General features: G+C 50.7%; 2 protein-coding genes across 2 annotated transcripts in view; both read right to left on the bottom strand.

The window, feature by feature from the left end:
• Nucleotides 1–1,767: 1,767 nt before the first annotated feature.
• Endov (endonuclease V) lies at nucleotides 1,768–17,935 on the bottom strand. Its single transcript, XM_059272249.1, is given in 10 exon segments — nucleotides 1,768–2,253; nucleotides 2,256–2,325; nucleotides 3,592–3,665; nucleotides 6,601–6,729; nucleotides 6,991–7,059; nucleotides 9,016–9,128; nucleotides 9,798–9,837; nucleotides 10,006–10,140; nucleotides 17,365–17,536; nucleotides 17,853–17,935. Coding segments are annotated over 10 exon segments (984 nt in total). The 5' UTR covers nucleotides 17,909–17,935; the 3' UTR covers nucleotides 1,768–2,127.
• Nucleotides 17,936–23,501: 5,566 nt separating this feature from the next.
• The window catches only part of Rnf213 (ring finger protein 213), a 102,453-nt gene continuing 100,683 nt past the window's right edge, over nucleotides 23,502–25,271 (bottom strand). The window contains exon 67 of the mRNA XM_059270763.1: nucleotides 23,502–25,068. Coding sequence (XP_059126746.1) covers nucleotides 24,915–25,068 — 154 coding nt within the window. The 3' untranslated portion in view covers nucleotides 23,502–24,914. The remainder of the gene's footprint in view (nucleotides 25,069–25,271) is intronic.

Genomic DNA, 25,271 nt, shown 5'->3' with positions numbered 1-25,271 from the left:
TGTCCTGGGGAAGGTCTCCTGTTGGAGTGGAACAGATGAAACAGAGAGGGTGGCCAGGCTGGGTCTCCAGCCACTCTGGTGGCTCACAGGAGTGGGAGGAACTGCCTGTTCAAGTGAGGTGTGGATGGGGGACTCTATAAGCTGTTTTTCTCCTCATCTGTAAAGCTGGCCTTAACGACTGATGGTCTTGGCCTCTGGAGCCCCATTTCTCTAAACTAACAGCTTTTCTTCACCCAAGGATGCTGTGTGCCGGGCCCCATGTGAAGCCCTCCCCGTCCTGTGGCACCTTCCAGCAGCATGGGTGGCTAGACAGGCCTTGTTCCCCACTTGAACATCTGAGCTCTGCATGAGGATTCTGGTCATTGCAGTTCAGCCTCAACCTTTTGCTTCCAATCCCCCCAAGTCCCCCCACAACTCTGTCTTGACAGCGCTCAAGGAGGGAGAATCTGGAAGAAGTTAAGAAGACAGATGGAGGGACCAGCTGCAGGCTCCCCAGCTCTTGGATTCCACAGGAATGTCAGGGAATGTGTGTGTGTGTGTGTGTGCATGTGTATGTCTGTGTGCGTATGTGTGGGTATGTATGTGCATGTGTGTGCACGTGCGTATGTGTAGAATGTGGGTGAGTGATAGGGGAGGGCCAGTGGGGGCTGTATCTCTTGGAGACCTGCTAGTCTGGGGCACTCTGTTAAATCCAAGGTTTAACCTGCTAGCCTGGGACTCTGACTCAGCAAGCAGGTGGAGTGAGGCCAAAGCTGGGGTGGGGGTTTCCTGGTGAAGCATACATTTCCCTTCCCACACACCCCCATGGGAGGGGAGAGATGTGGGCACCACAGGGATTCCCTTCCTGTTCTGACACCATGGGTGTCCCTGGGGCTCTTACATCAGGTGTGTGGTGGGTAGGTTGCCTCCCTCTGCCTCATACCTCATTTACTGGAACTTACTGGGTGACAAGACCACATGTATATCTTTCCTACTATCCCAAACTGAAGTCCCAGGGAGTGGGAACCAGCTGCCAGTTCCATCAAAGACTGCAGCAGCAGACCCCGCGCCCCCCCCCCCCCCCCAGTCTTGACAGTCACTACAGACTGGCTTAGGAGGGAGACTCGGCAGCCCAGCTGGATCTAAATGGGACCGGATATCATCACAGGAGAGCCGTCCCTGATGTCCCTCCCTTATCACTAACCCTCGGTCCGTCCTGATCCCCCCACGGGTGTCCACAGGACTTGGCAGCTAGCTTCACCCACCACCTGTTGCCTCTCCTCCAGGGAGTTTGGGGATTAGGGTGCAGGCAGGGGACATGTTACAGGTAGGCCACCTCTGTGTCCCACCTCAGCTGCCACTCTGGTGAATCTAGAGGACGTGCATGCATGGGAGGACAGGGTACTGGAGCCATGCTGCTGGTGAGCCACCTCTGTGGCCTGCCTCCGCAACCACTTTAAGCCCACCCAGAGAAGAAGCCACGGGCCTAAAGCAGACCTGCTTTCTTGGTGGGATGGAATTTTGACGCTCCCTCTGGTGAGAAGGCGGCAGGAAGAGAAGTGAGGAGCCAAGCCTGGGGCTTTCTCACCATGGGCCTCAACCGGCTTCCCATCTGGCACCCTCTGTGGAGCTGACTCCCCAACGCCCACTCTGGAGCCTGCTCCAGGCTGAGGCTTTCCCACTGCAGGTCCCTCAAGCTCAGCAGTAGGTAGGCTTAAGGACAGGCACCTTGGGGACTGCAGCCTGGCGTCTGTGGCCAGGATGGAGATGGAAAGTGACCCCTGAGAATAGAGGAGCGAAGCCAGAACCAGATCTGTATTCCAAGGGGGAAGGGCAGAGCTGCAGGTGCTGGCGCAGGCTGCCAACCTCAGGGCCTCTGGGCGCCTGAAGCCCTTGTGTACTCTGGGTGCTTGTGTGTGTTTCCTGGTCTGAAATGTGGTACTGCTGGAGCATGGTGACCACACTGACCAGCCAGTGACTGAGGAGGCTGGGTAGCCATCAGCGCAAGCTAGACTATGGCTGTTGTGGGGTTTTGGTCACTGTTGCCTCTGGGGCCTGGTGCTCTACCTGTGGCTGTGGGTGAGGTTCCCATAGTTCCTAGAGATCATCTTCTCAGGGTGGTGACTGTACCTAGGTTGGAGGAGGAGGTCAGAGGTCTGAGTCTTCATGATGCTCAGTTCTCTCCAACTGCTGGTCCTTCTGCTGCTCCTGGAAGCCTGGCTGGGGGTCTTTCAGGTCTGTGCTGGAGTCTCTGCCATAGTCCTCGGGGGGGGGGGGCTGCCTTGATCTGCAGGTGCTCCTGGGCCATCTTTGGGGCATATTTTTGGCCTCTGCTCCTTCTGGCTCCTGGTAATGACACCCAGAAAGAGGTAACATAAAAATCCAGGTGTGCCAGAAGTCCCCTTGCTCCCCAGGGGTCTCTGGAAGGCCTGCTGAAGGGTCCAGTCTAGAAGGATAGGCAGACAGTCGTCGACTGAACAGGTCCACTCTGCCCTCAGGCTGACCAAGCACAACTTCGAAGCTGGGGGTAGAGCCCAGCTGCCCATTCCCTCAGTTCTCAGATAGCTTAATGGGCTCAGGAACAGCCACCAGCTACCAGGGGAATAAGCATGTACCACCCAAGACAGGGCTGTTGTCGTCACCTGGGCAGTGAGAAGCACCAGAGGCAGGGAACAAAACTGAAGCTGTCAGGTGCACTATGTTCTACTGCTGATGCCCTGTGCCTCAGTTACCCCACCCATGAAATGGGATCACAGTACCTGTTTCTTGACAAGGCTTCCCTGAGGCCTCTTCTAGTAATACCAGTTTGTGTAAAGATTCATGACAGCCCTGTGTCCCCGGAGGAGACTGCCAGCTAACAACAGTCTCACTGTATCTCAGAGCTCGAAGGACAAGAACTCCTGTGATGAGACCCCATGTGAGGGGATGTGGTAAAGAACAGAACCATGTCTGACTCTAAAGACCATAACCTTTCTGGGGAGACCTGACCTGGATCCCTGAATAGGTGAAGTGGACCAGAAAAGGTTAGGCAGCTGTCCTGAATAGTTTTACATCAACTTGACACGGACTAGAGTAATCTGAAAGGTGGGAACCTCAACGGAGAAAACGCTCCCATAAGATCTGGCTGTAGGACATGTTCTTAAATAGTGATCGATGGGGGAGGGCCCAGCTCACTTTGGCTGGTGGTCCTGGGTTCTGTAAGAAAGCAGGCTGAGCAAGCCATGAGCAAGTCAGTAAGCAGCACCCTCTCAGCTGAAGCAGGTTCCTGCCCTGTTTGAATTCCTGCCCTGACTTCCTCCAATGACGAACAGTGATACAGAAGTGTGAGCCAAATAAACCCTTTCCTCTCCAAGTTGCTTTTGGCATGGTGTTTCCTCACAGTAATAGAAACCCTAACTAAGACAGGAGCCATGTTTGGAGGTGGGCCTTGGGCCAGCTGAGCCATAGGAGTGGGGTTTCTTGAAGGTTCCCACTGGTTTTGAAGTCTATTCTCCTCAAGGGACCTCTTCCTATGTCCCCTGCCAGGCCTGGTCTCACACTGTGACTACAACCCTGCATCACGGACAGGCTGGGTTCACACACAGCCATTGAGGACATCCTTCCCACACTCACCTCTCCTGCCTTTGTGCAGGAGACCCAGGGTGTCCTAGAGTCCTTCGGATGTAGTCTCGGGAGCGGATGTCAGCCTGAAAGACACACACAGCTGTGGCCAGGCCCTAGGCATGTGTCCCTATCCCTAGCCATTGGGAAGCACTTCATGCCCTTCCAGAGACAGCCCATACATGCCCATCATGTCCTTTGGGGACATCAGCTCCACCAGTGTGTAGCTGATAGAAATACATCAGCTCAGTGGCCAGTGAAACCTCAGTCCAGAGCTCCTGATTCTCCATGCTGCTTAGCCCTCTTCTCTGACTCAGCCCAGGTGTCTGTCTTCTCTGTCTGTCCCTCTGATGAGTGTCAGCTGTGACACCTGCCTATCGTGAGATATTGTGTACCCTAATAAACTTGCCTGAGGATCAGAGGGCAGAGCCAGCCACTAGATTAGACATAGAGGTCAGGCAGTGGTGGCACACACTGTTAATCCTAGCATTTAATCATGCCTTTGCTTGGGAAGCATACATGCCTTTAATCTCAGGAAGTAATATGGCAGGGCAGAAAAAGGTATATAAGGCGTGAGAAAACAGGAACTCACTCTCTTTAGGCTGAGGATTTCATAGAGGTAAGAACTAGTGGCTGGCTGTTCTGCTTCTCTGATCTTTCAGCTTTCACCTTAATATCTGGCTCTGTATTTTTATTAAAAGACCATCTAAGAATCGAACAACATCTGCCATCTCTAGAAAGTCTGACAAGTTACCGTAATAAAAAAGGGCTTGTGAGCCACAGATATGGACATAGAGTGGGACTCAGACCTGAATATACTTCCCATTACCTGTAAGGGTCTGGCCTCAGGAATCCTCTGATCCCAGCTCAGATGGGTTTAGCTTAGCTTTGGGACCACATGACCCACAGATAGCAACAGCTAATCCTGCAGACAAACACCTCTTCCACTAAGGAAAGCAGGCTGTGGGCAGTGGGATGTCTTGATGGGCAGAGCCTGGACCCAGAGTACAGCAGAGTCTGGGTATGGACCACAGCAGAGGGAAGGAAGACCCTAGAGACAGGCACTGACCCCTTCTTAGAGAACTTGGGGGAGGTAGAAATGCTGGGAAGGTGCTCTGCTGAGAGGCCAGTGGAAAGAAGAGAAGCCAAGAGCTCCAGCCAGTCCTTCTGGGCAGGGCCAAGTCTTATTCCCTTCCTCCCTGCCAGGCTGGACTCCCAGAGTAGGCAGCCATGTGCTTGCTCTGTGTGTGCCCAGGGTTGGGCAGGCTCTCCTATGCTAGACATGCTCTGGCTTCCAGTATTCAAGGTGCTTTGCAGGGCAGAAACCACTGTAACTCTGGGAAAAACCATGGCCCAAAGAGCTGAGGCCTGCATAGCCGCTTTGGGACTGTGGAACATAGGGCTGCATGTCCTAAGGGAGGGTGTCAGTGGCTTCTCTCATTAGACCAACAAGATGGAAGGGGAAAGGCCTCCTGGGGCTAGGGACATGACTCACAGGTTTGAGAGACCATTGCACCTGTAACCAAAGTAACACCCTAGATGAGGGAGGGCTGGGGTGAGCTAGGTTGCAGAGGGCTCTCCCAGGGGGGGATGCCAACAGCTCACTCGTTCTTAGAGGCCACCTCTGGGCAGCCTTTCAGGAGTAGGGCTGAGCACCGCAGGAGACACAGCCTGCTGCTGCCATCTGGAGGCCATCCTGTGCATCTGCAGCTCTGCTGCTCCCCCTTCCGGCAGAGCCAGAGTCCAGACTGCAGCCACTCCAATGCATGGCCTCCTTCACACCTCCCAAAGACCTCAAAGCCTCCTGAATGTCCAGAGTTGTGGCCCGAAAAACTGTCTCACAGGTGACACAGACAGCAGCCGCTCGAAGTCCCTTGCTGGTAAGGCCTAAACCCTGAGGCTTCCTGCCTCCCTACTCTGGCTGAGTTGCTTGAATATATCAAGTTCCTCTCGACCTGGGGCTTTTGCTAGTGCCTTTCCAGAGCCCAGACTGTCCTCCTAACCTCCTCTAAAAAGTGCCTTTTCTAGCCGGGCGGTGGTGGTGTACACCTTTAATCCTAGAACTCAGGAGGCATAGGCAGGTAGATTTTCTAGGATAGCCAGGGCTACACAGAGATACCAACTTGAAAAACAAACAAGCTGGGCAGTAGTGGCACACAGAGCCAGGCAGATCTCTGTGAGTTCGAGGCCAGCCTGGTCTACAGAGTGAGATCCAGGACAGGCACCAAAACTACAGAGAGAAACCCTGTCTCGAAAAACCAAAAAAACCAAACAACAACAACAAAACCCAGAAAGAAAGAAAGAAAGAAAGAAAGAAAGAAAGAAAGAAAGAAAGAAAGAAAGAAAGAAAGAAAGAAAGAAGGAAGAAAGAAAGAAAAAAAAGAAAAGAAAGAAAGGAAAGAAAGAAAGGAAAGAAAAAGAAAAGGAGGGAGCTTTTGCTAGGTCCTCAACCTAGCGGCCACTGCTGGACAGGCACCAGCATGTGACAGGTGATACAGAAAGGTGACCTGTTGGTGTTGGGATCTCGGCTGCATGCTGCTTTCCTACAGGTTAAGATGACTGGCTTATCAGTGTGCTGAGTCTCTGGGGCCCTGAAGAGCAGCATGGGTGACAGGTACCTGGCAGAGCCACGCCCTGGGGTCCATCCTAATTGGAGTCCTTGGCACCAGCACAAGCCTCCTCAATGTGGCTGTGGAAGGACACTGTGAGAGCCTCTGGCTAAGGGCTGCTCCCACTGGTCCTGCCCAGACGTGCTGGTTTGGAAGACAAGGCGCTGTCTCTCCGCACGGCTGGCGCAGGGGCAGGAGGCGTGGCAAGGCAGTGGTGAGACACACACTGACAGCACAGTGGTGAGACGTCCCCAGGGAAACAACCGCTGCTCTACACTCTCGCCTTCAGTGCCCAGTGAGCTCCACCAGGCTCTCTAGGCCGGGACCCGGGGATCTGTCCTCAGATCCCTGCAGACACCCACCCCCAGGTGACTAGGTGGCAGTGTCAATCCCCCATTCCCAGCCCCCATACCTGGCGTATAGGCTCTGGGATCCGGAACCTACAGCAGTGGTGGGTCAGGCGCACAGCGACCTCCAGGCTTATTCTGTGGCCCACAGAGACATAGAGGGGGTTGGTGCTGTGGTCATGGCTCTTCAGGGCCTGTGGGTGAAGGGAGGTCAAGCATGGCTAGGGTATGTTCCTGTCCTGGGTGGCAGGAAGAAGTTCACAGGGTGCAGGCATCTCCAGGTGGCACATGGGAAGTGTGGCCAGAGGAGGACGTGACACAGCATAGGCTGGTTGGTGGCAGGGTATGAAGAAGACAGGGTCCGGCCTGCACAAGTGCATGTGTGCAGGAGCTGTCTTGTGGCATGGACTAGTGGACCCCGAGTCTGGACAGGGCACAGCCTTTGGGCCACTCACCATTCCCAGGACCGTCCCAGAGTTGCCCATCAGAGGAAACGTGTCTCCCCCAGCCTGAAGGAGCACAATCTGGAAAACAGAGAAAAAAAACAACTTTAAAAATCCCCTTTTAAAAATGTGTAGAGCAAGCATGTTAGTGCACACCTTTAATCTCAGCACCAGAAAGGCAGGAGGGCAGATCTCTGTGAGTTTGAGGCCAGACTCAGCTACCTAGTGAGACTTTATCTCAAAAACAAATGAATAGCCAGGTGGTGGTGGCACAAGCTTTTAATCCCAGCACTGGGGGTCAGAGAGGCAGAGGCAGGCAGATCTCTGTGAGTTCAAGGCCACCCTGGTCCACAAAGCAAGTTTCAGTACAGTCAGGGCCACACAGAAACCTTGTCTTGAAAAACCAAAACCAACCAAACAACCAACCAAATACCAAACAAAAGTGCAGGTAGGCTCCAGTATGTCATCCTCAGAACATCATTCACCTTCTTTGAAAAGGAGTCTCACCAAGGAGCCCCCTTTCTCTGCCTCTCTGGTGCTGGGATAACAAGCAGGGGCCACCAGGCCCAGCACTTTTCACATGGGTAATGGGAATCACGCTCAAGTCTTTGTGTTCAAGACAAGCACTTGGCTACCTGAGCCAACCCCAACCCACTGTCCCTTCTGAAATGGCTGAAGGCAAGCATCATTCTTTAAAGGATTATTTTCTAGACTGATGCATATGTGTGTATGTCTGGTGGGGGAGGTGTGCATGTGAGTACAAGTTCCCATAGAGGCCAGAGGTATCAGTCAGGCTGCCTGCAGCTGGAGTGACATGCACTTGTCAGCTAAGCAACAGAGGTGCTGGGAACCCAACCTGGGTCCTCTGCAAGAGCAGTACATTTTGTTTTGTGTTGTTTTGTTTTTTCGAGACAAGGTTTCTCTGTGCAACAGCTCTGGCTGTCCTGGAACTCACTCTGTAGACCAGGCTGGCCTTGAACTCACAGAGTTCTGCTTCTGCCTCCTGGGTATTGGGATTAAAGGCATGTGCCACCACTGCCTGGCCTGAGCTGTACATATTTTTAACTGTTGAGCCATCTCTCCAGCCCAGCAAACTTCACTTTAGAAATCTAAGCAGTGAGGAGAGGGCCTCCTTCTGTCTAGGAGCAGCAAGGCTACACCTCAGAGGCGGCACTGAGCATGTTGCCAACTGTGCTGAGGTCACGACACGAGGCTCCATCTACCGTGGTAACTGGGGCTTAGAGAAGGGGTTGTGGTTTGCCAAGGCCCCCAAAGGCAGATGGAGGGCACACAGGTGCCGCTGGGCACAGCAGTGCATGTCCAGGCCAAAGCTACCACCTCCTGGATGCTTCTGTCCAGCTAGGGATCTGGCACAAGTCAACTCACAGCCCTCTTCTTTTGGGTGGGGAAGGATCAGCACATCCAGTGATCAGGTTGCTGTGAGTAAGACCGGGGCTTCCCCCACTCCACCAGCGCAACAGCGTTGATAAGTCACTCTCTACACAGGCTCCTGAGAGCTAGGAAAGAGATGGCCGGGTCTCTGCTCTTGGAACCTGCCCAGTGGGATAAACGTGATGTCACGTGCTTCCTCTGGATGAGGAGGGCACATCCACATTGCCAGTCTGGGATGGAAAATGGGCCAGAGTCAGGCACCACTGTAAGCTGAGACTGCAGGCTAGTGTGAACACCCTGGGAGGGGAGAAGGTGGCCAGGGTGAGGGGGGAACCTGGAAAGCCTGTCCCCGGGAACTGGAGAGCACGGCCCTACATGAGTGCTGCAATGGCAGAGGCAGAGAAGGGGTTGGCAAACACGGTGGCAGGTGCCCAGCGAGCTTCGGAGGGCGGAGAGCCACTGCTAGATGAACTGCCCAGAGGCACACAGAAGGAAGCGCCCAGGGAAAAGTCCGGGGTGTAAGGACTGTGCTAGCAGGCCAGGCTAGATCTGAGGTGCCCCCAAGAGGTGGCCAAGCATAGGCCCCACCCAAGGGCTAACAGGTGCACACTGCTTGAGTGACAGGGAGTCCAAGGCCCTCTTCACCTTCTCCTTGTGCAGGGAATTGTTCTCCAGCCCGTCCACCTGCAGGAGCTTCTTGGCTACCCCAATGCAGGGCAGATCTGTAAGGACACCAAGGTGGCAGGCCACCCCAAAGCCTGCAAGGAAGTAAGGGGAGTAAGCTGGGTGGTAGGGATGGGATAGGGAACCAACCAGAATCTCTTATCCATAGACACAGACTCTCAAGTGGGAGCGAAGCTGACTGGACTATGAACAAGGCCCTCTGTCCTGAGCTCATGGGTGTTAAGGATGGGGTGTAGGAAGCCTCCTTCCTCTGACCGGATGGGTAGACTATGGCACATCCTCAGAACCCTTCACCCTCGTCCATCTGCTGCTGTCCTCAGGCCTCTGCACCTGTCCCCCGTGGTCTGGGCCTTGTCTGGTGGCCTGAACTGCAATGCTGGGGACACACACTCAGGAGTGGTCGTCTGGCCCAGAACTTCTGTCCAGATCAGCATGTGTCTTTCCTTTGCTCTGGGCCCATGGTTTCTAGCCAGACCCCTATCATTCCTGCTGGCTAAGAAGGCAATACCCCCCTCATGCCCCACTTGGGAGTGCCATTGTAACCTTCTTCAGGCCATGGTGCCCTGGCAAGGACAGGGACAAAGGCTGACTGGTAGCTCAGGGCTGGTGTGGGAATGGGCCAGTGTAGGGCACTGTGGAAGGTGAGTGGGTGGGCAGAAAGAGGGGGTGACAGTAGGGACTCTTCCGGGTGTAAAGCGTTTACCCTCCCACAGCACCTGCTCTGACCCTGGTAGGAGGATTACCTCGTTGATGAAGCACCCCGTTTCCATCCACAAGAAGGACCTACAGAGCCACAGGGGAGCCAGTCAGCTGGGCTGTTCCTGGGGCAGCAAGAAGGGGAGATGGTTCCAGATGGCTCTCATTCCCTCCTTCTATGGGTGGCAGTGGCCTGAGGGACCCCTCCACCCAAGCGCAAGCAGGGGAGTTCTCCTGACCTTAGGAGGCACCTACCTGGGGCATGAAGCCTGGTTCCTTCTCCTGCAGCCGCTGTACCAACTCCACCAGGAAGGGTACCTCTCGGAAGGCCAGGAAGCCTGACACGTAGGGGGCCTTCAGGCGAACCATGTGGCTGTCCTCATACACTACCTGACAGCAAGGCCCACAGGTACAGGTTAGACGTTGGCTGCAACCACCTGTTCCACTTCATCCCTCTGCCTCCCACCCATGGCTCTCATGTCGGCCTCGGCCAGGATGAGACCAGCTTTGAAAGACAGGACAAAATTATTCACCTGCAACTGGGTGGTAGGGAGTCAACTGGAATTTCATTTTACAGGTACTTGTTGGGACCAGGTATGGATGAGGAGCCCCCAAGACCTGGTATACACAGGAATACCCTTAGGGTCTAGTGTGTGTAAGGAACATCACCCCTGAATCTCATCTCTTTCAGGAGCTTGGCTGAGGTGATGGCCAGCCTCAGGCCTACCTGCCCCTCACACTCCTGGCTCATTCCTTGTCAGTGTGAGCTGACCACCTGCATGGATGCTGGAGGCTCAGAGTAGAAGCCCCAGGGAGAGTATGCTGTAAACCTGGGCCATACTGTGTGCACCTCAGAAAGGCCATGGGGGAAAGGCCAGGCAGGTAGGACAGGAGTGCCTTCAGAGCCAGGTAAGCTGCAAAAACAGAGCCCCAGAGAATGGGGGAACTCAGGAAGACAAACTTCGAGGCTGAATCTAATACGTCATGGTATGGCACTCAGGACAGTAGGCCTTGTGCATTCTGGGAGAAAGCAGGGGGCCAGATGGCTTTCAGGAGGAACTGGGGACACCCCAGAGAGCTTTGTAAAGGGTAGCTATTCTGGCTATGACCTTGAAGCACCATCCCTAGAGATATAGCAGGTAACTGCTCTACCTGCCTATGACCTTGAAGAGGTGTGGCCTCTTGTGACCTTTAAGAACTGAGATGCACATACGTGGTGCTCTCTCTCTGCCTTGTGGTTTTGGATGCTGAGACGGACCAGGCGGAAAAACTGTGGACCACAGCTCAGCTTTCCAGGACCTATGTTAAATTTCCTGTGCTGTAGTGAGTCAGGGTTTCTCTGTGTAGTTTTGGTTTCTGTCCTAGATCTTGCTCTGTAGACTAGGCTGGCCTCGAACTCACAGAGATCCACCAGCTCTGCCTCCCGAGTGCTAGGATTAAAGGTGTGTGCCACCACTGCCTGGCTGTAGTGAGTTTTTAATCCCCTAATAAATTCCTTATTCTTTAAGCAAACTCCATGGATTTCTTGCCATAAGCTACCTCTCTTAGGTCTTCTGTAGCAAAAAGACTAGTTTCCAAACTAAAAGTACCCAATCAGCACCAAAAGGTGGCCAGCTAAAACCCAACTGAGCACTAAGAGGCTAGGGCTTTGCACACAGCACACGGTGGCAAACTCCTCACTGCTGGCTTCTATCAGACTCACTGGCCTGCTGTGCAGACCCACTCCTGCTGTGTCCATAATCTCCAAAACCCTCCCTTGCCTAGGCCCTTGATAAGAGCTTCCAGATCACAATACCCATGGACTCCCAAGCCTGGATCTGTACCTAAGTGCACCCTAGAGAACAGGCCACTGGGTGCCGGGGCTTGGACTCCTAATATTTTCACCAATGACTCAGGAAGAAACTTCTCAAGGCTGTCATGACTCCAAGTGGGTGTTCACTCAGAATCCGACTCGAGAGCAACAGATTCTCCACTACAGAAAAGCACATCTGGTCAAAATGCAATGCTGCAGATCCCAGTCCCAAGTGATACACACATCTGCAGCACACTCCTGCACCTAAGGCTCTGGGACCGCTGTGGAAGAGGGGCTGGAAAGACTGCAGGAGCCAGAGGAGTAAGGAGTCTGCTGTGAGACTGTGTCTCCTAGAAACACCAAAAGCTGCAGTCATGAATTCTCACCATTATGGCTGCCTAAGTGACCTGAAGACGGACAACACCAACAGACACGCTAATGTGGACAGGGGAAAGCTCAGGAGGCCTCAACCCCACACAAGGAACTACAGGCAACTGAGGAAGGCTGAGAGCAGGAAATAGTCTTCCCCAGGGAAGAGCACACCAATTTGGTTAAACAAATGGTGAACCCTGAAATTATATACATACAAGTAACAATATACAGAGAGCAGGTGTACGGGAGAGCCTGGAGGGAGGGAGGGGAAGAGGAAGTTTTGTAATTATATTGTAATATCAAAAATAATTGAGAAAAATGCCAATGTCTTAAGCTGCACTTAGATAAACGTGTGTGGACATGAGATTGATCCATGGACCTAACTGCACTGGGGCGAACTATAATTGCTGGACTGTGTTCAGTTCCACGTTCAAGGTGCCAAGACGGATCCTGCTGCAGCATCACTAGGGGCCACCAGCAAATGAGGCAGCATGAGTGAGCATGGTTTTCAGAATAGAGCACACAGTAGACGGAGCCAGCAGCAGAAGGCGGGGAAGACTCCTTCCTTCTATGCTTGGCTGTATGGATGACGAGTAAACGGCAGAGAAGTCTCTTCTTCCTGTGGAAAAGGAAATACTGGCTACTGTTGGCCAGCTATGGGCAGAGCTATCCTATAAGGCTGCCATCTGTCAAGGATGCTGAGGGAGGAATTCCTGTGTAAAGTGGACCATGAATTCTCCAACCAAGCTTTGCTTATGTGAAACCTACTGTGGGAGATGGTTTTCCCCAGGAAATAAGCTGTGGCTCCGGAACTGTGTTTAGCAGCTTTACTATGATACACTTATATATATATATATATATATATATATATATATATATATATATATATATATATATAATTTTTTTTTTCGAGACAGGGTTTCTCTGTGTAGCTTTGCGCCTTTTCCTGGAACTCACTTGGTAGCCCAGGCTGGCCTCGAACTCACAGAGATCCGCCTGGCTCTGCCTCCCAAGTGCTGGGATTAAAGGCGTGCACCACCACCGCCCGGCTACACTTTATATTTTTAAAGCGTGTACGTCAATGAGTTTTTTTGGTGTTTCCACTATCATTATAATCTAATTTCAAATATTTTATTATTTTTATTGTATGAGTGTTTTGTCTGCATGTCTGTAAACATACCATGTGTGGTGCCCATGAAGGCCAGAAGAGGGCCCTAGAACTAGAGTTACAGTTGTGAGATGACATGTGGGTGCTGAGGACTGAACCCAAGTCCTCTGTAATAGCAAGTGCTCTTGACTGCTGAGCAATCTCTCTGGGCCCCATTATCTAATTTTAGAACATTTCCTCCACCCCACAAATTAGCGTGGTCCTAAGTAGCAATTACACCCTATCTAAACCATGCTCAGCTTTAGTGTGATGATCAACTTTGGTTAGATTTAGAATTTCTTAAGAGAGACTAGAGAGATAGCTTAATGGTTAAGAGCACTGGCTGCTCTTCTAAAGGTCCTGGGTTCAATTCTCAGCATCCACATGGAGGCTCACAACCACAACTTTCTATAACTCCAATCCCAGGAAATCAAACACCCTCTTCTGGCTTTTATGTACATCAGGCCTTGCCTGCAGCCTGTGAGACCAGCAGGCCTCCATGGACATCAGGTATACACACAGTGCACAGATATACCCACAGACAAAACACCCATACACATAAAATAATAATACAAAAATCATGCCAGAGACACACCTCTGGGTATGTCTGTGAGAACATTTTCAGAGAGGTTCAACTCATGAAGAAAGATCCACCCTGAATGTGCGTGGCACCATTCCACAGACTGGAGTTTAGAACTGAATATAGGAGATCAAGCGCTAAGCACCAACATTCCATTTTTTTTTCTTGGTCTACTGTGAACAAGCAGCCTCATGTGCCTGCCATCATGCCTTCCCCGCCACAGTGGACTGAACCCTGGAACCATGAGCAAAATAAATCCTTAAGTGGCTTTTGTCGTGTGTAAGTAACTCATATGCCTAGGTAACCACAGATCTACATCCTTTAGGAGCCTGCCTATGCAATCTACATCTCTAAACACACTTCCAGGTGAGCCACAGTCAAGCAACTGGGAACCAGTGGGCCACACTCTTCCAAAGCTCTCTCCTGACTTAAGACTACAAGAAGCAAACGCTAACTGAATGTTGACACAGGTGCTCTGCTGAGTGCTAGGGTTACAACACAACTCTGGCGTACCACGGCCCTCAATGACCCTCAGGGAGGGGAAAAAGATGGAACCCTGCCTGGTGGGTTCCACATGGCTGAGACATGTTGTGACAGCATGTACACTAAACAGGGCTGAATGCCACAAGTCAGTGTGTTTAAGTCTGCAGAGGAGGAGTGTTGTAGAATATTAGTTTAAGATGTGTTACAATTGTTTGTGCTGTAGAACATTTGTTTTAATGTGAAGATGTGTTGCATTATTTATGTTTCATTTGTTTAATGCTGTGAAGCTGTTACTTTGCCTGCCTAAAACACCTGGTGGTCTAATAAAGAGCTGAATGGTCAATAGCAAGGCAGGAGAAAGGATAGGCGGGGATGGCAGGCAGAGAGAATAAATAGGAGAAAAGAAGGAGGGAGAGGAGGCGACACAAGGGGCCAGACACCTACACAACCAGCAACAGAATAAGAAAGAAAGATATACAGAAGTGAGAAAAGGAAAAAGCCCAGAGGCAAAAGGTAGATAGGATAATTTTTTTAAATTTTATTTATTTAGCCAGGCAGTAGTGGCACACGCTTTTAATCCCAGCACTCAGGAGGCAGAGTCAGGCGGATCTCTGTGAGTTCGAGGTCAGCCTGGTCTACAGAACAAGATCCAGGACAGACACCAAAACTACACAGAAAAACCCTGTCTCGAAAAACCAAAAAAGAAAAAAAAAGTATTTATTATGTATAGAGTTCTGCCTGCATGTATGCCTGTAGGCCAAAAGAGAGTACCAGATCTCATTAGATGGTTGTGAGCAGCCAGTGCCTTTAACCACTGAGCCATCTCTCCAGTTCTTAGATAGGATAATTTTTTTTTTTTTTTTGAGACAGGGTTTCTCTGTGTAGTTTTGTGCCTTTCCTGGAACTTGCTTTGGAGACCAGGCTGGCCTCGAACTCAAAGATCCACCTGCCTCTGCCTCCCAAGTGCTGGGGTTAAAGGCATGCTCAAACCACCGCCCGGCCAGTTTAATTTAAAGTTAAGAAAAGCTGGCAAGAAACAAGCCAAGCTAAGGCCAGGCATTTATAATTAATAATAAGCCTCCATGTGTGATTTATTTGGGAGCTGAGTGCTGGGCCTCCCAAAAGTCAAAGAGCAAAAACAACCAACTACAGAGGAGAGCTAGAAGATGGCATTCTGTGCCAGCTGCTTCCCATACAACTTTAAGAGTTGGCATTAATACCATCACCTTTCTGTTGCTGTAATAAAAAACTCAGCCCGAAGCAACTTGGGGAGAAAAGGGTTTACTTCAACTTACACTTTCAAGTCACAGTCCATCACTGAGGGAAGTCAGAGTGGGAACTCAAGCATGAACTGAAGCAAAATCATGGAGAAATGCTGCTTACTGGCTCATTCAGCTAGCTCTTATACAGTCCAGGCCCACCTGCCTAGGGACAGTGCTGCCCACAGTGGGCTGGGCCCTCTCACCTCAATAATCAATCAAGCAGTCTCTCACAGACATGGTCACAGGTCAATCTGACTGAAGCAATTCTTCTATTGAAGCTCCCTCTTTCCAGGTGACACTACATTGTGTCAGGTTGACAATAAAAACTAACCAGGACAATCTTTCTCACTAGTCAGAGAGAAAAAGAGGCCCAAGGGGTAGGGGTGGGGAGTGGTAGACCCAGGGTATCCACAGGAGCTACCTGTGCTGGTGTCTCTGCTATTCCCCCTACACTATCTTAGCAAATAACCAGGGACCCACAGGGACATGAGCCCCAGTTCTTCCCACTGCACACCTAGCTCCAAGCACAGCAGGCACTCTGCATTGGTGTTGAGCTGGAACTCAAAGGGGCCACCTGAGAAGACACAAAGCTAGAGTCAGGAAGGATCTGCTGCTTTTGGAGGAGTGGTGATGGGAAATGCTGAGTATGGGGTGCAGCCAAGGCTTCCTGAGACGCTGACTGTAGATGAACCACAGGCTGACTGCTCAACCCATGCACATTATCTATGTAGAGAGAACCTGAGTGTCTTACACATACCAGGGCAAGTCATGGCTCCTGGCATCAGAATTTACACTCTGGGAGGGAGACAGGCTAAGCTCATTTCAGTATGACAGAGGAGAGGTTCAGGGTTGCTATGGTCTTTAAATTTTAACCTACAAGGTGACTGGATTAAGTGGGGAGCGTTGGGAGGACACAGGGAGAAGGGCCTATCTGAATCCAGAAGTCTTATCAGAACCCCAGTCTTGCTCTACTCCCTGACTTGAACTTCCGGCTTTCACAACTGTGAGAAATCTCGTTTGCGTGCTGCCTAACCTGACGCATTTTGTCTATCAGATACAGACTGAAAAAGGATGCTGAGAAGCAACTCTGGTCTTGTGGGATGAAGGCTAATAGAGTTCATATTTGCTAGTGGGACTTCGAGGCCCTGTTCCCTGCTTGATGTGACCCTATTGGTTCACCTTAACCCATTGTTCTCAGTCATTCCTGAACACTATTTTTCAGAGCTTTAAATCCCTCCAACAGGGGTCTGATGGTCTTTCTTTGTAGGCATGCCTTCTCTGAGTGGTCCTCACCTGGCTGGATGCGACTTCCTGAAGAGCTCAGTTTAGACAGTATTTACTCTAGTGAACCTTCTTCATCCTAGGAAGGCTGAGACTTCCTGCTTGGGCAACCTGTGTTATGTGCTGTGGGCCTCTGAGGTGAGCAACCCAAGACAACCAGACTTAGAACTGTCTGTTGATCCTTCAACAAATATTTTTAATTTAGTATTTGTGTAGATATGTGTGGACTTGTGGGAGTTTAGATACACCAGATGCATGCTGGTGCTCACAGGGACCAAAAGTCAGTTCAGATCTTCTGGAGCTGGAGTTAAATGCAGTTGGGGACAGCCTGATGTGGGAGCTGGAACTGAACCTGGATCCTCTGCAAGAACAGTATTCCCAACCAACCCTCTGTCCATTGATTCTTCAAAGTTACAGTATTTCCTTAGCCTTTTAAAAATACACTCAAATCTATACATTAAATTCTACAAACGAAGTGGAAGTGTATCAATCCCTTAGCATGTTAGAGATCCTGGGTCAGCTTTAGCATCCAAAAAAAAAAAAAAAAAAAAAAAATCTAAAAACATAGGGCGCAGGGGTGGAGAAGAGAAGAAAAACTTGACAAAATTGTACCCAGGCTCTGACCCCTGTTTGGGAGCCAGTCCCCCTGGGTGCCTACGAGTGAACAGCATCAGGCTCAGGGTCTCACCCAGGTTACCTTGAGCTCTGGGTAGCTCAGCACTACCAGGGAAGCGCAGGCCCGATCACTATCCCCCTTTACGAAGGACACGTCCACGCCCCCGACCCTCTGCAGGCCGGAGAAGGTGGGGTCCCGCTGCCAGGCCTCCGTGTCCCGGTCCACCATGAGCGCCTTCAGCCGGGCTTGTTCCCTAACAGGACACAAACATCAAAACGGGCTCAGGGCCCTCAGGACGGCTCAACCCCCTGGGCGCCCTCCCTCCCACACAACCCTCTCTCCTTTTTGCCCATCAAGGGAGAAGGAGGAAGGAAAGCGCTCGGTGATCTGATGTGTACCGGAAACGAGGGCCGCGCCCACCAAGGCAGGCTGCAACTTCCGGCGACCCGGGCCAGGCCTGCGGTGCAGCGCCGGTGTTCCGTTTCACAGCTGCCATAGAGGCTGTGAGGTGGGAAGGTCATTGGAGAAGGCCAGCCCCCTTGACTACTGCAGGGCCCCGACCCCATTACCGTTTCCAGAGCAACAGGGTTTCCTCCGACGGCCATTGCGCGGCCTTGTGGGCCATGGTTAGGGCTCGACGCCTCTAGGAACGTCACTTCCGGTGAGCCCCGTGCCGCGCTGCTAGCCTTCGTCGCCCGGTTCCTTGCGTCAGCTGTTGTCGACGCCACCAGGGGCCGCTCTCACAGCAGTGCTGGACGTCAGTCTGCTGTCCTGTTGCTGGGTTGCAGCTCGGGTTTCGGAAATGCGAGCTCCGCTCTGAGCTTCAGGCGCCTCCCGTCCTCCCAAGGCAGCCTTGGCCCCACTCTGAAAAGATTAAGGAGCAGCTGCATTCCTCGCACACCCTAAGGTCCTGGCGCCGCGGTTCCTCCTCAGCAGGTTCGGTAGCTCTGGGGGCAGGTTCAAGTCTGCGCATCCCCACATTGTGTCTGGACAGGAGCTTGCTGAGCAGAAAGCCTCTCTCTAAACTTTAGTCTAAAGGACAAGGGGACACCTTTGCTGCATACAGTCTTCCTCAGTTGTATCGATTGTGAGAAAACTACAGTCCAAAATAACGAAAGACTAGTGACTGTGAGGCTCGCGGGCAGTGGTGACACACACTTTTAATGTCAGCGCTAGAGAGGCAGAGGCAGGCGGATCTCTTGAGTTCGAGGCCAGTCTGGTGTAATAGTGAGTTCAAAGACCTCCAGGACTACACCGGGAAACTCTATCTTGAAAAAACAAATAAAACACTTGCAGATAAGTGTTACAGCTCAGAGAGGAGTGAGTGCTCCTGCGGGGGTGGGGGTGGGTCCCAGTGCAAGTGTTACAGCTCTGCTCAGGCCTCTCCCCTTTCCCCCTCTCCTTCTGTCCCCATCCCCCTCTCCAGTGTTACAGCTCTCCTGGGGGTGGGTCCCAGTGCAAGTGTTACAGCTCTGCTCAGGCCTCTCCCCTCTCCCCCTCTCCCCTTCTGTGTTACAGCTCAGAAGGGAAAGGTATCCTAGCCTTTGAGGAGCCAAGGAATACCACAAAGTCACACCACACAACAAACCTCATACAAGAGATTTACTGGGAGGGGAAAACCAGGAGGGCAGCTGCCTCTGCTCCACAGGGTTTATATGGGATTTCTAGGGGTGGAGGTAGGGCTTTCCAGGGTGACCTGATCCTGGGACAAGGTCAGGGATTGGTGGGATTTTGTGGCCCAATCTTGGCCTTTTTGTTTTTCTGTAGGGAGGGGCCTGGCCACTCTCTCCCCTAGAGGAGCTGGGAATGGCTGTCAGTTAGAGAAGTCTGGGGAGCAGGGCCTGTCCTTAGGAGCCCCTCAAGCACCTCCTCTCTAGGGTCAGGCCAGAATAGTCCAGGGATGGAGCCTGAACCCAGAGGTCTCCGCAGGCAGGGTGTACAGGGGGTCTCTGAGAGCAGCAAGGGAGGCTGTCCTGCAGCCAGAGTTGGCGCAAACATCCAACACAGACCAGGGTGGTAGAATGAAAATATATAAAGAGATTCAGAACTTACCATTGAGAGTGAGGGCAAGCAGGCAAAAAGCAAAAGCTTCCTCCATGTCCTTTTATATAGGATGTCACCAGAAGGTGTGGTCCAGATTTATGGTTGGGTCTCTGGACCTTGGATAATCCAATCAAGGAAATGTAAAAAGATGTTCCCTGTTCCAACCACCCAGTCTCAAATAAACACACAGAAGGCTTTTATGAATTATAAATGCTTGGCAAATAGCTCGGGCTTATTACTAACTAGCTCTTCCATTTTAAGTTAACCCATATTCCTTATTTACAGTCTGCCACATGGCAGTACCTTTATTAGCATGGTGCACATTCATCTCCTGTTCCCTCTATATCTGACTGGTGACTCCTGACTCCACTCTCCCTCTTCCCATCATTCTTAGTTTGGTTGCCCTGCCTATACTTCCTGCCTGGATACTGGTCAATCAGCATTTTATTAAACCAATTCTAGTGATAAATCTTTACAGTGTACAAGAGGATTGTTCGATAGCAAGGAAATCCCTCACAGGTGCTTGGGTTTTAGTTGATTGTCAAGTTGACAACCAAGATTAGCCACCAGAGGGAGTCAACCTAAAACAAACCCAAAACTGGCTAATGTCTGACGATTTGGTGAAGAACTGTAGTTTTTATATTCCTAATTGCACTTGTCTGTCCCTTTAATTCCCCACTGGATGGGCACTTAAGGAGGTATAATCTTCCTGTGTCTAGTATAGCCTCTTCCCCCAAATGACCATTTTATCAGTTCAGGACACAGAGCCTTATCTAATGTATGTCCTTCCCTCTCTATGATATCAGCTCAGCAGACTAATTTTTTTTAACATTTTATTTTTATTCACATAAGTCTGTGTCATGAGTACAGGTACCTGTGGAGGCCAGAGGAGTTAGATCTGGAGCTGGAGTTAAGGGAGACTGTGAGCCTCCTGGCATGTATGCTAGGAATTGAGTGTGGGTCCTGTGAAACAGCAGTACACATTTTAATCACTGAACCATCTCTCCAGCTCTAGATTACAGGTTTGTTTTTACCTTAAGACAAGTTAAGAGAGCCTAGGCAAGCAGGTGCCAGCTGGAAGGGCTGGGCTTGGAACCTCTTGCTTCTATATGCTCTGGTAAACTTGAGCGAATCTAAGGCACTTCCTTTGGAAATAGATAGTTCATATTTTTTCTTAGACAAGCACTTCCCCAGTGCCCCTCCCTTCTGCATTGTGGTAAATGCTGGCATTGAGTTGGGAGCCACAAGATGGGAGAGTATGTGCAATTGTGCTGTGCTGGTGTGAGGGAAAAGCAGTAAATATGGGAAGAGGACTTTGACTGGAGGTGGGCACAGCCTGTGTGGAGTGATACTTAGACCTGCAGTTGCCCTACTCCTCCCTGCACTGTGGCATTCAATAGTTACTGGGGGATGGACTGTCACTTTCTTCAGTGGTGTGGCGTGTTTCAGTAAATAACCTCCCACCCATGCTCATGCAAGCAGCTCTAATGAGGCTCAGTGGGCCACATACAAAAGACACCGGGAAGTAGGGGGGACTTGGGAAGACTGGTTCCGGTAGGGGAGGAAGGGGATGAGAGACGGTCGTTGGGGGGACGGAATGATTGGAGTCCATCAGACAGGGAAAAGGTCAAAGAAGAGAATGTGAGTATGAATGTGGCAGGCAGAGGGAACAACAGGTATAAACGTCCCAACACCAGGGGGTGTTGAAGGCAGCAACTAATGTTGGGAAACACTAGGAGAATTCAGAAGTGTATGCCTAAGTCACGTAGTCTGAAGATACATTTCCCGAGGAAAATATGAAAGACTAGATTAGACCAAACTAGAGTTTATGGTTTGGGAAAGGCTTCCTGTAACAACCGACAGGACCTTGAAAGGCAGCAGGTTTTCAGCAGGGAGAGAAAGTCCCGTTTGTAGCTGGAGTTTTCCTGCCTGGCCCACAGTCAGGGCAAATCTCTTTCACCTGCCAGTCCCACAGCCTCTCAGACCCGACACAGAGACTTATGTTGCTTTTAAACTGTATGGCCGTGGCAGGCTTCTTGCTAACTGTTCTTATAGCTTAAATTAATCCATTTCCTTTAATCTATACCTTGCCACATGGCTCGTGGCTTACCGGCATCTTCACAAGCTGTTTCTCATCGTGGCGGCTGGCAGTGTCTCTCTGACTCAGCTTTCCACTTCCCAGCTTTATTCTCCTCCTTGCCCCGCCTATACTTCCTGCCTAGCCAACGGCCAATCAGTGTTTTATTGATTAATTAGCAACACATTTGCCATACATCCCACAGCACCCGTTCACTGAGCACCAGGCATGGCGCTGGTATTTATGTACCCTGTGTTATCTTACCACAGACGTGAGAGGCATTTTGCAGAAGAGGAAACTGCAGTTAGAAGAGGTCCAGTGGCTGGTCTGTCATCATCGAGCTGGAGAGCCAGCACCCATCCTCAGGTCTGCTGCCGGCCTGGCTTTGTTAGAGTGCTCAGGGTAGAGTTTGGTGTTTGGGAGCTGCTCATGCCAGTGACAATGGGGCAGACTCTGTGGGTCCTGAGGAAGTTATGGCTGAGGTGTTGATTGAAAGGAGCATTGATGGGTATGTCTGTGTGGGAAGGGAAGCACCGCGGAAGAGCTCCCAAGCCAGGGGGCTGGTGAAAGGGCTGCACCTGCCCCTCCCCACTCCTGCCCAGATGAAACACTGGTGTGCTTTACCAGAGGGCCGCTAGAGAGGCGTGAGTGGCTGGAGTTGCTGTTGGAAAAGCCGCTTTGCTCTTGCTCCATTTCTAGTTGTGTGTGGATCCTGAATGCTTGCGCCCAGGTTTAATTAGCAAGCGAAAGGAGCAGAAAAGTGCAGAATGCAATGCAGATGCTAGTCTCTGCATGCTTGGTATTGGCACAGGGCCTTCTGCCCACTGAGCACCTCTCCAGGCTCAGTTAGTTCTGCAGCCTGATGTTTAACACTTTATTCATCTGTTGTGGAGCTCTTTCTTCCTAACTGAAACACTGGTTCCTGAAGGGCAGTGGGAGGCTCAGGAGAAACCCACGGGGCTCTGAAGCCCGCAAAGCCCCAAGGCTTAGTAGACTTGTCCCGGAATTACATAAGTAGTGAGCAGTTGTTGGGGGAGGAGAGACTTGTGGAGATGCCTGTAAATTGGTCAGGGAGCCCCGGGATGCAGCTTTGATTACTTGTTACCCAAGCAGGGTTGAGCATTTCAGTGATTGCCTGTACCTAAGCTAGACTTGTTTGGACTCATTTCTGTGGTCTTTTCTCAATGTATTGTCTGGGGTGAACAGATGTTTGCTTATGGCTCTCCAGGAAGTCATGCAACAGCACCACTTGAGAGACGTGCCCACTCATATACTGGTGAACTCTGGGCACCCAGACTGGGCCACTTGAGTGACCTGGCTGAGCCCTCTGAGCCACTGCTCCCCTCATGGTTCCTGCTTATTAATGGAACTTTCTGTTAGCTCAAGTGTCTCAAGGCCATTTCAGTTAACAAATGGCAAATCTTTCAATGGTTTAGCAAAGGCACAGAATTTGAATTACTACTCTCTTTCCTTGCCTTTATTTCCTATTCCTAAGGGGTCTTCCTTATCCACAGTCCACTTCATTGAAGTCGGATCTCATCCCCATTTGGTGGTAGCTGTTTTCAGTGAGGTTTCTTCTGGCAGAACCAGTAGAGCAGTGCTGTCCCTTTGCTCTGAGGAAAAAAAATATATCGCCCACGTCCTAAACTAGAGTATAGATCTTCTATTCTGAGCCCTACTGGATACTACAGCAGGGGAACTTCCACAGAAACACAAAACCATTTTGAAAAGCCTGGCCAAGGTCTGTGTGTTGTAAATGTAAACTCAGAAGGATTTGAAATATTTAAAAATTCATTATTGCATTTGTGTGTGTGTGTGTGTGTGTGTGTGTGTGTGTGTGTGTGTTTGTGTGTGTCAGAGGGCAACTTGGAGGAGCAAGTTCTTTCTTCTCTGATACAGGTCTCCAGGACTGTCAGGCTTGGCAGCAAGTGCCCTTACTCGCTGAGCCATCTCCTCGGCCCAAAAAGGACTCTTAGAAGTAAAGCTTGTTTATTAAAAGGGTATAACAAAAATAATGCAATCTACTTTTGCCAGTGTTAGGGCTGTATATTTTATACAGACATGGTAACACTACATAGACAGTTAAGGCTTTAAAAGTATAGCATACAAAATGAAACATCTTAATTAAAATTCTTCATGACAGAAAAAAAAATGCCTAGGTCAAAGCCAAAAAAGGCCTTCACAGCAAGAAACAGAGGGCTCAGCTGCCCTCTGATGGCTAGGGCGAGTTAAACCCCAATCTGAGGTATCACAGGAGTTTCAAGGCCAAGTTGGGAAAATCAGTAGCCTTGCACCCCGAAACATCCATTCTGCAGGGAACCTGGGATGCAGACATCTGGGACAGGTGCTCTTCATGGTTTGGAGTAAGATGATCACTGTCACTGGGAATACAGTCTGACGTGAGTTACTGCAGGGTCTGGTCCCTGCATCAGGCTCTGAGGAGAATTCAGAACAGAGCATAATCCATCTCCTGTTGGTGCTGTGACCATAGATGTGCTCCTGATTACCAGTCTGTATTTCTGCAGCTCAAAGTCCAGTTTACTGTCTCTGTGAAGGAAATGACTTCCAGCTTGTAAACACTGGCTGTTCTTACTACAAATGGTGGTGAGTGCCAGGAAGAGGATTAGTCCAGAGGGATCAGGGGATCCAGAGTGGATTGTAACACAAAGAGGCAACACCTTCAGCGAGAAAGGCAGAACAATACAGGTGGGCTCGTTTCCAGCCTTCTCTCAAACTGCTTGGTACTCAGCCTTGGCTGAGACTCAAGAAAGGGCCAGATATGTGTACTCAGGGACGCAAAGACCACTTTGAATGCTCATTGGACAACTACACAGTAACTCTCTACAGCATTCCCCAAATACCTTTCTTTTTATTCATTGTTCTATGCTCCCAGTCCAGTGTTCTCACTGAGTGTTTGGCTTTATTCCCTTGTAATTTGGCAGTGACTTATGGTGGGGTCGACATTAGCTCTTGTTCATGTGGCCTTACAGCTTATACAAACACCTTGGGTTTCCATGGGTTAGTGTGGCAGTTTTCATACAGCTTGGAAACCAAGAAATGTGTGTGCAGTACTCAAAACTTAAGGGACTGGAAGAACAAATACATGTATTCTTTCTATTCTACATAGATAGTAGAATAGAAAAAAACGCACCACCCCCGTGTTCTCTCTCTATGCAGTCAAGTGGCCATGAAACATGAGGTAAGAGGCTGGCGGCCTTAAGAGGATCAGTGTTGGTCATGAGCTGACTGTGATTCTCTTTGTTTCTTCTGGAATGTACAAGAGGCAGTTGATTACCAATTTTCTATAGCCATACACGAGGAAGTTTTGGAACAGGCGCATGTTCCAAAAATAGCTTGGCTCTCAAAAAGCCATCAGCTTGTGTGGTGTGTCTAAGCTTTGAATCCAGTGCGGTGTCCACACTTTCCTTCACAAAGGCCACAGCCTGTGTTGGGACCTGTCAATGGAGGAGGGAAGACCTTCTTTCCAGCCATGTTTGAAGGCTGAGATGCTCTACCTCGCTTGCCGGTCCTGTTTTCGTGTGGCAGCAGCTTTCCACACTGAGATGCAGCTGGACATGAGGATCTCTTCTGGGAACTGGGATTCCACTTCTGGAAGGACATCACTCTCTTTAGTCTCCATGTAACTTACTAGAGTGTCCTTGAGGCTGTGAAACCAAGGGACAAGAGAGAGTTCTGTGACATCACAGCCCATCCAGTGGACCAAGATACCAGCCAAGAACAGACAAACTGAGAATCTTAGGTAGGCCAAGAGCTGAACTCCTGTACTGGTGTGGAAGCCCAGGGCCAACCCTCCTGTGGAGGGAGCTGGCCTCACAGCAGAGCTAGATGGCTCTTGGCATGGCTAATG

Source organism: Peromyscus eremicus, chromosome 8a, assembly GCF_949786415.1.
Source record: "Peromyscus eremicus chromosome 8a, PerEre_H2_v1, whole genome shotgun sequence".
In the NCBI taxonomy this organism is placed as follows: domain Eukaryota; kingdom Metazoa; phylum Chordata; class Mammalia; order Rodentia; family Cricetidae; genus Peromyscus; species Peromyscus eremicus.
Note: the sequence above shows the minus strand (reverse complement) of the source record. Positions and strands in the feature narration are given on the sequence as shown.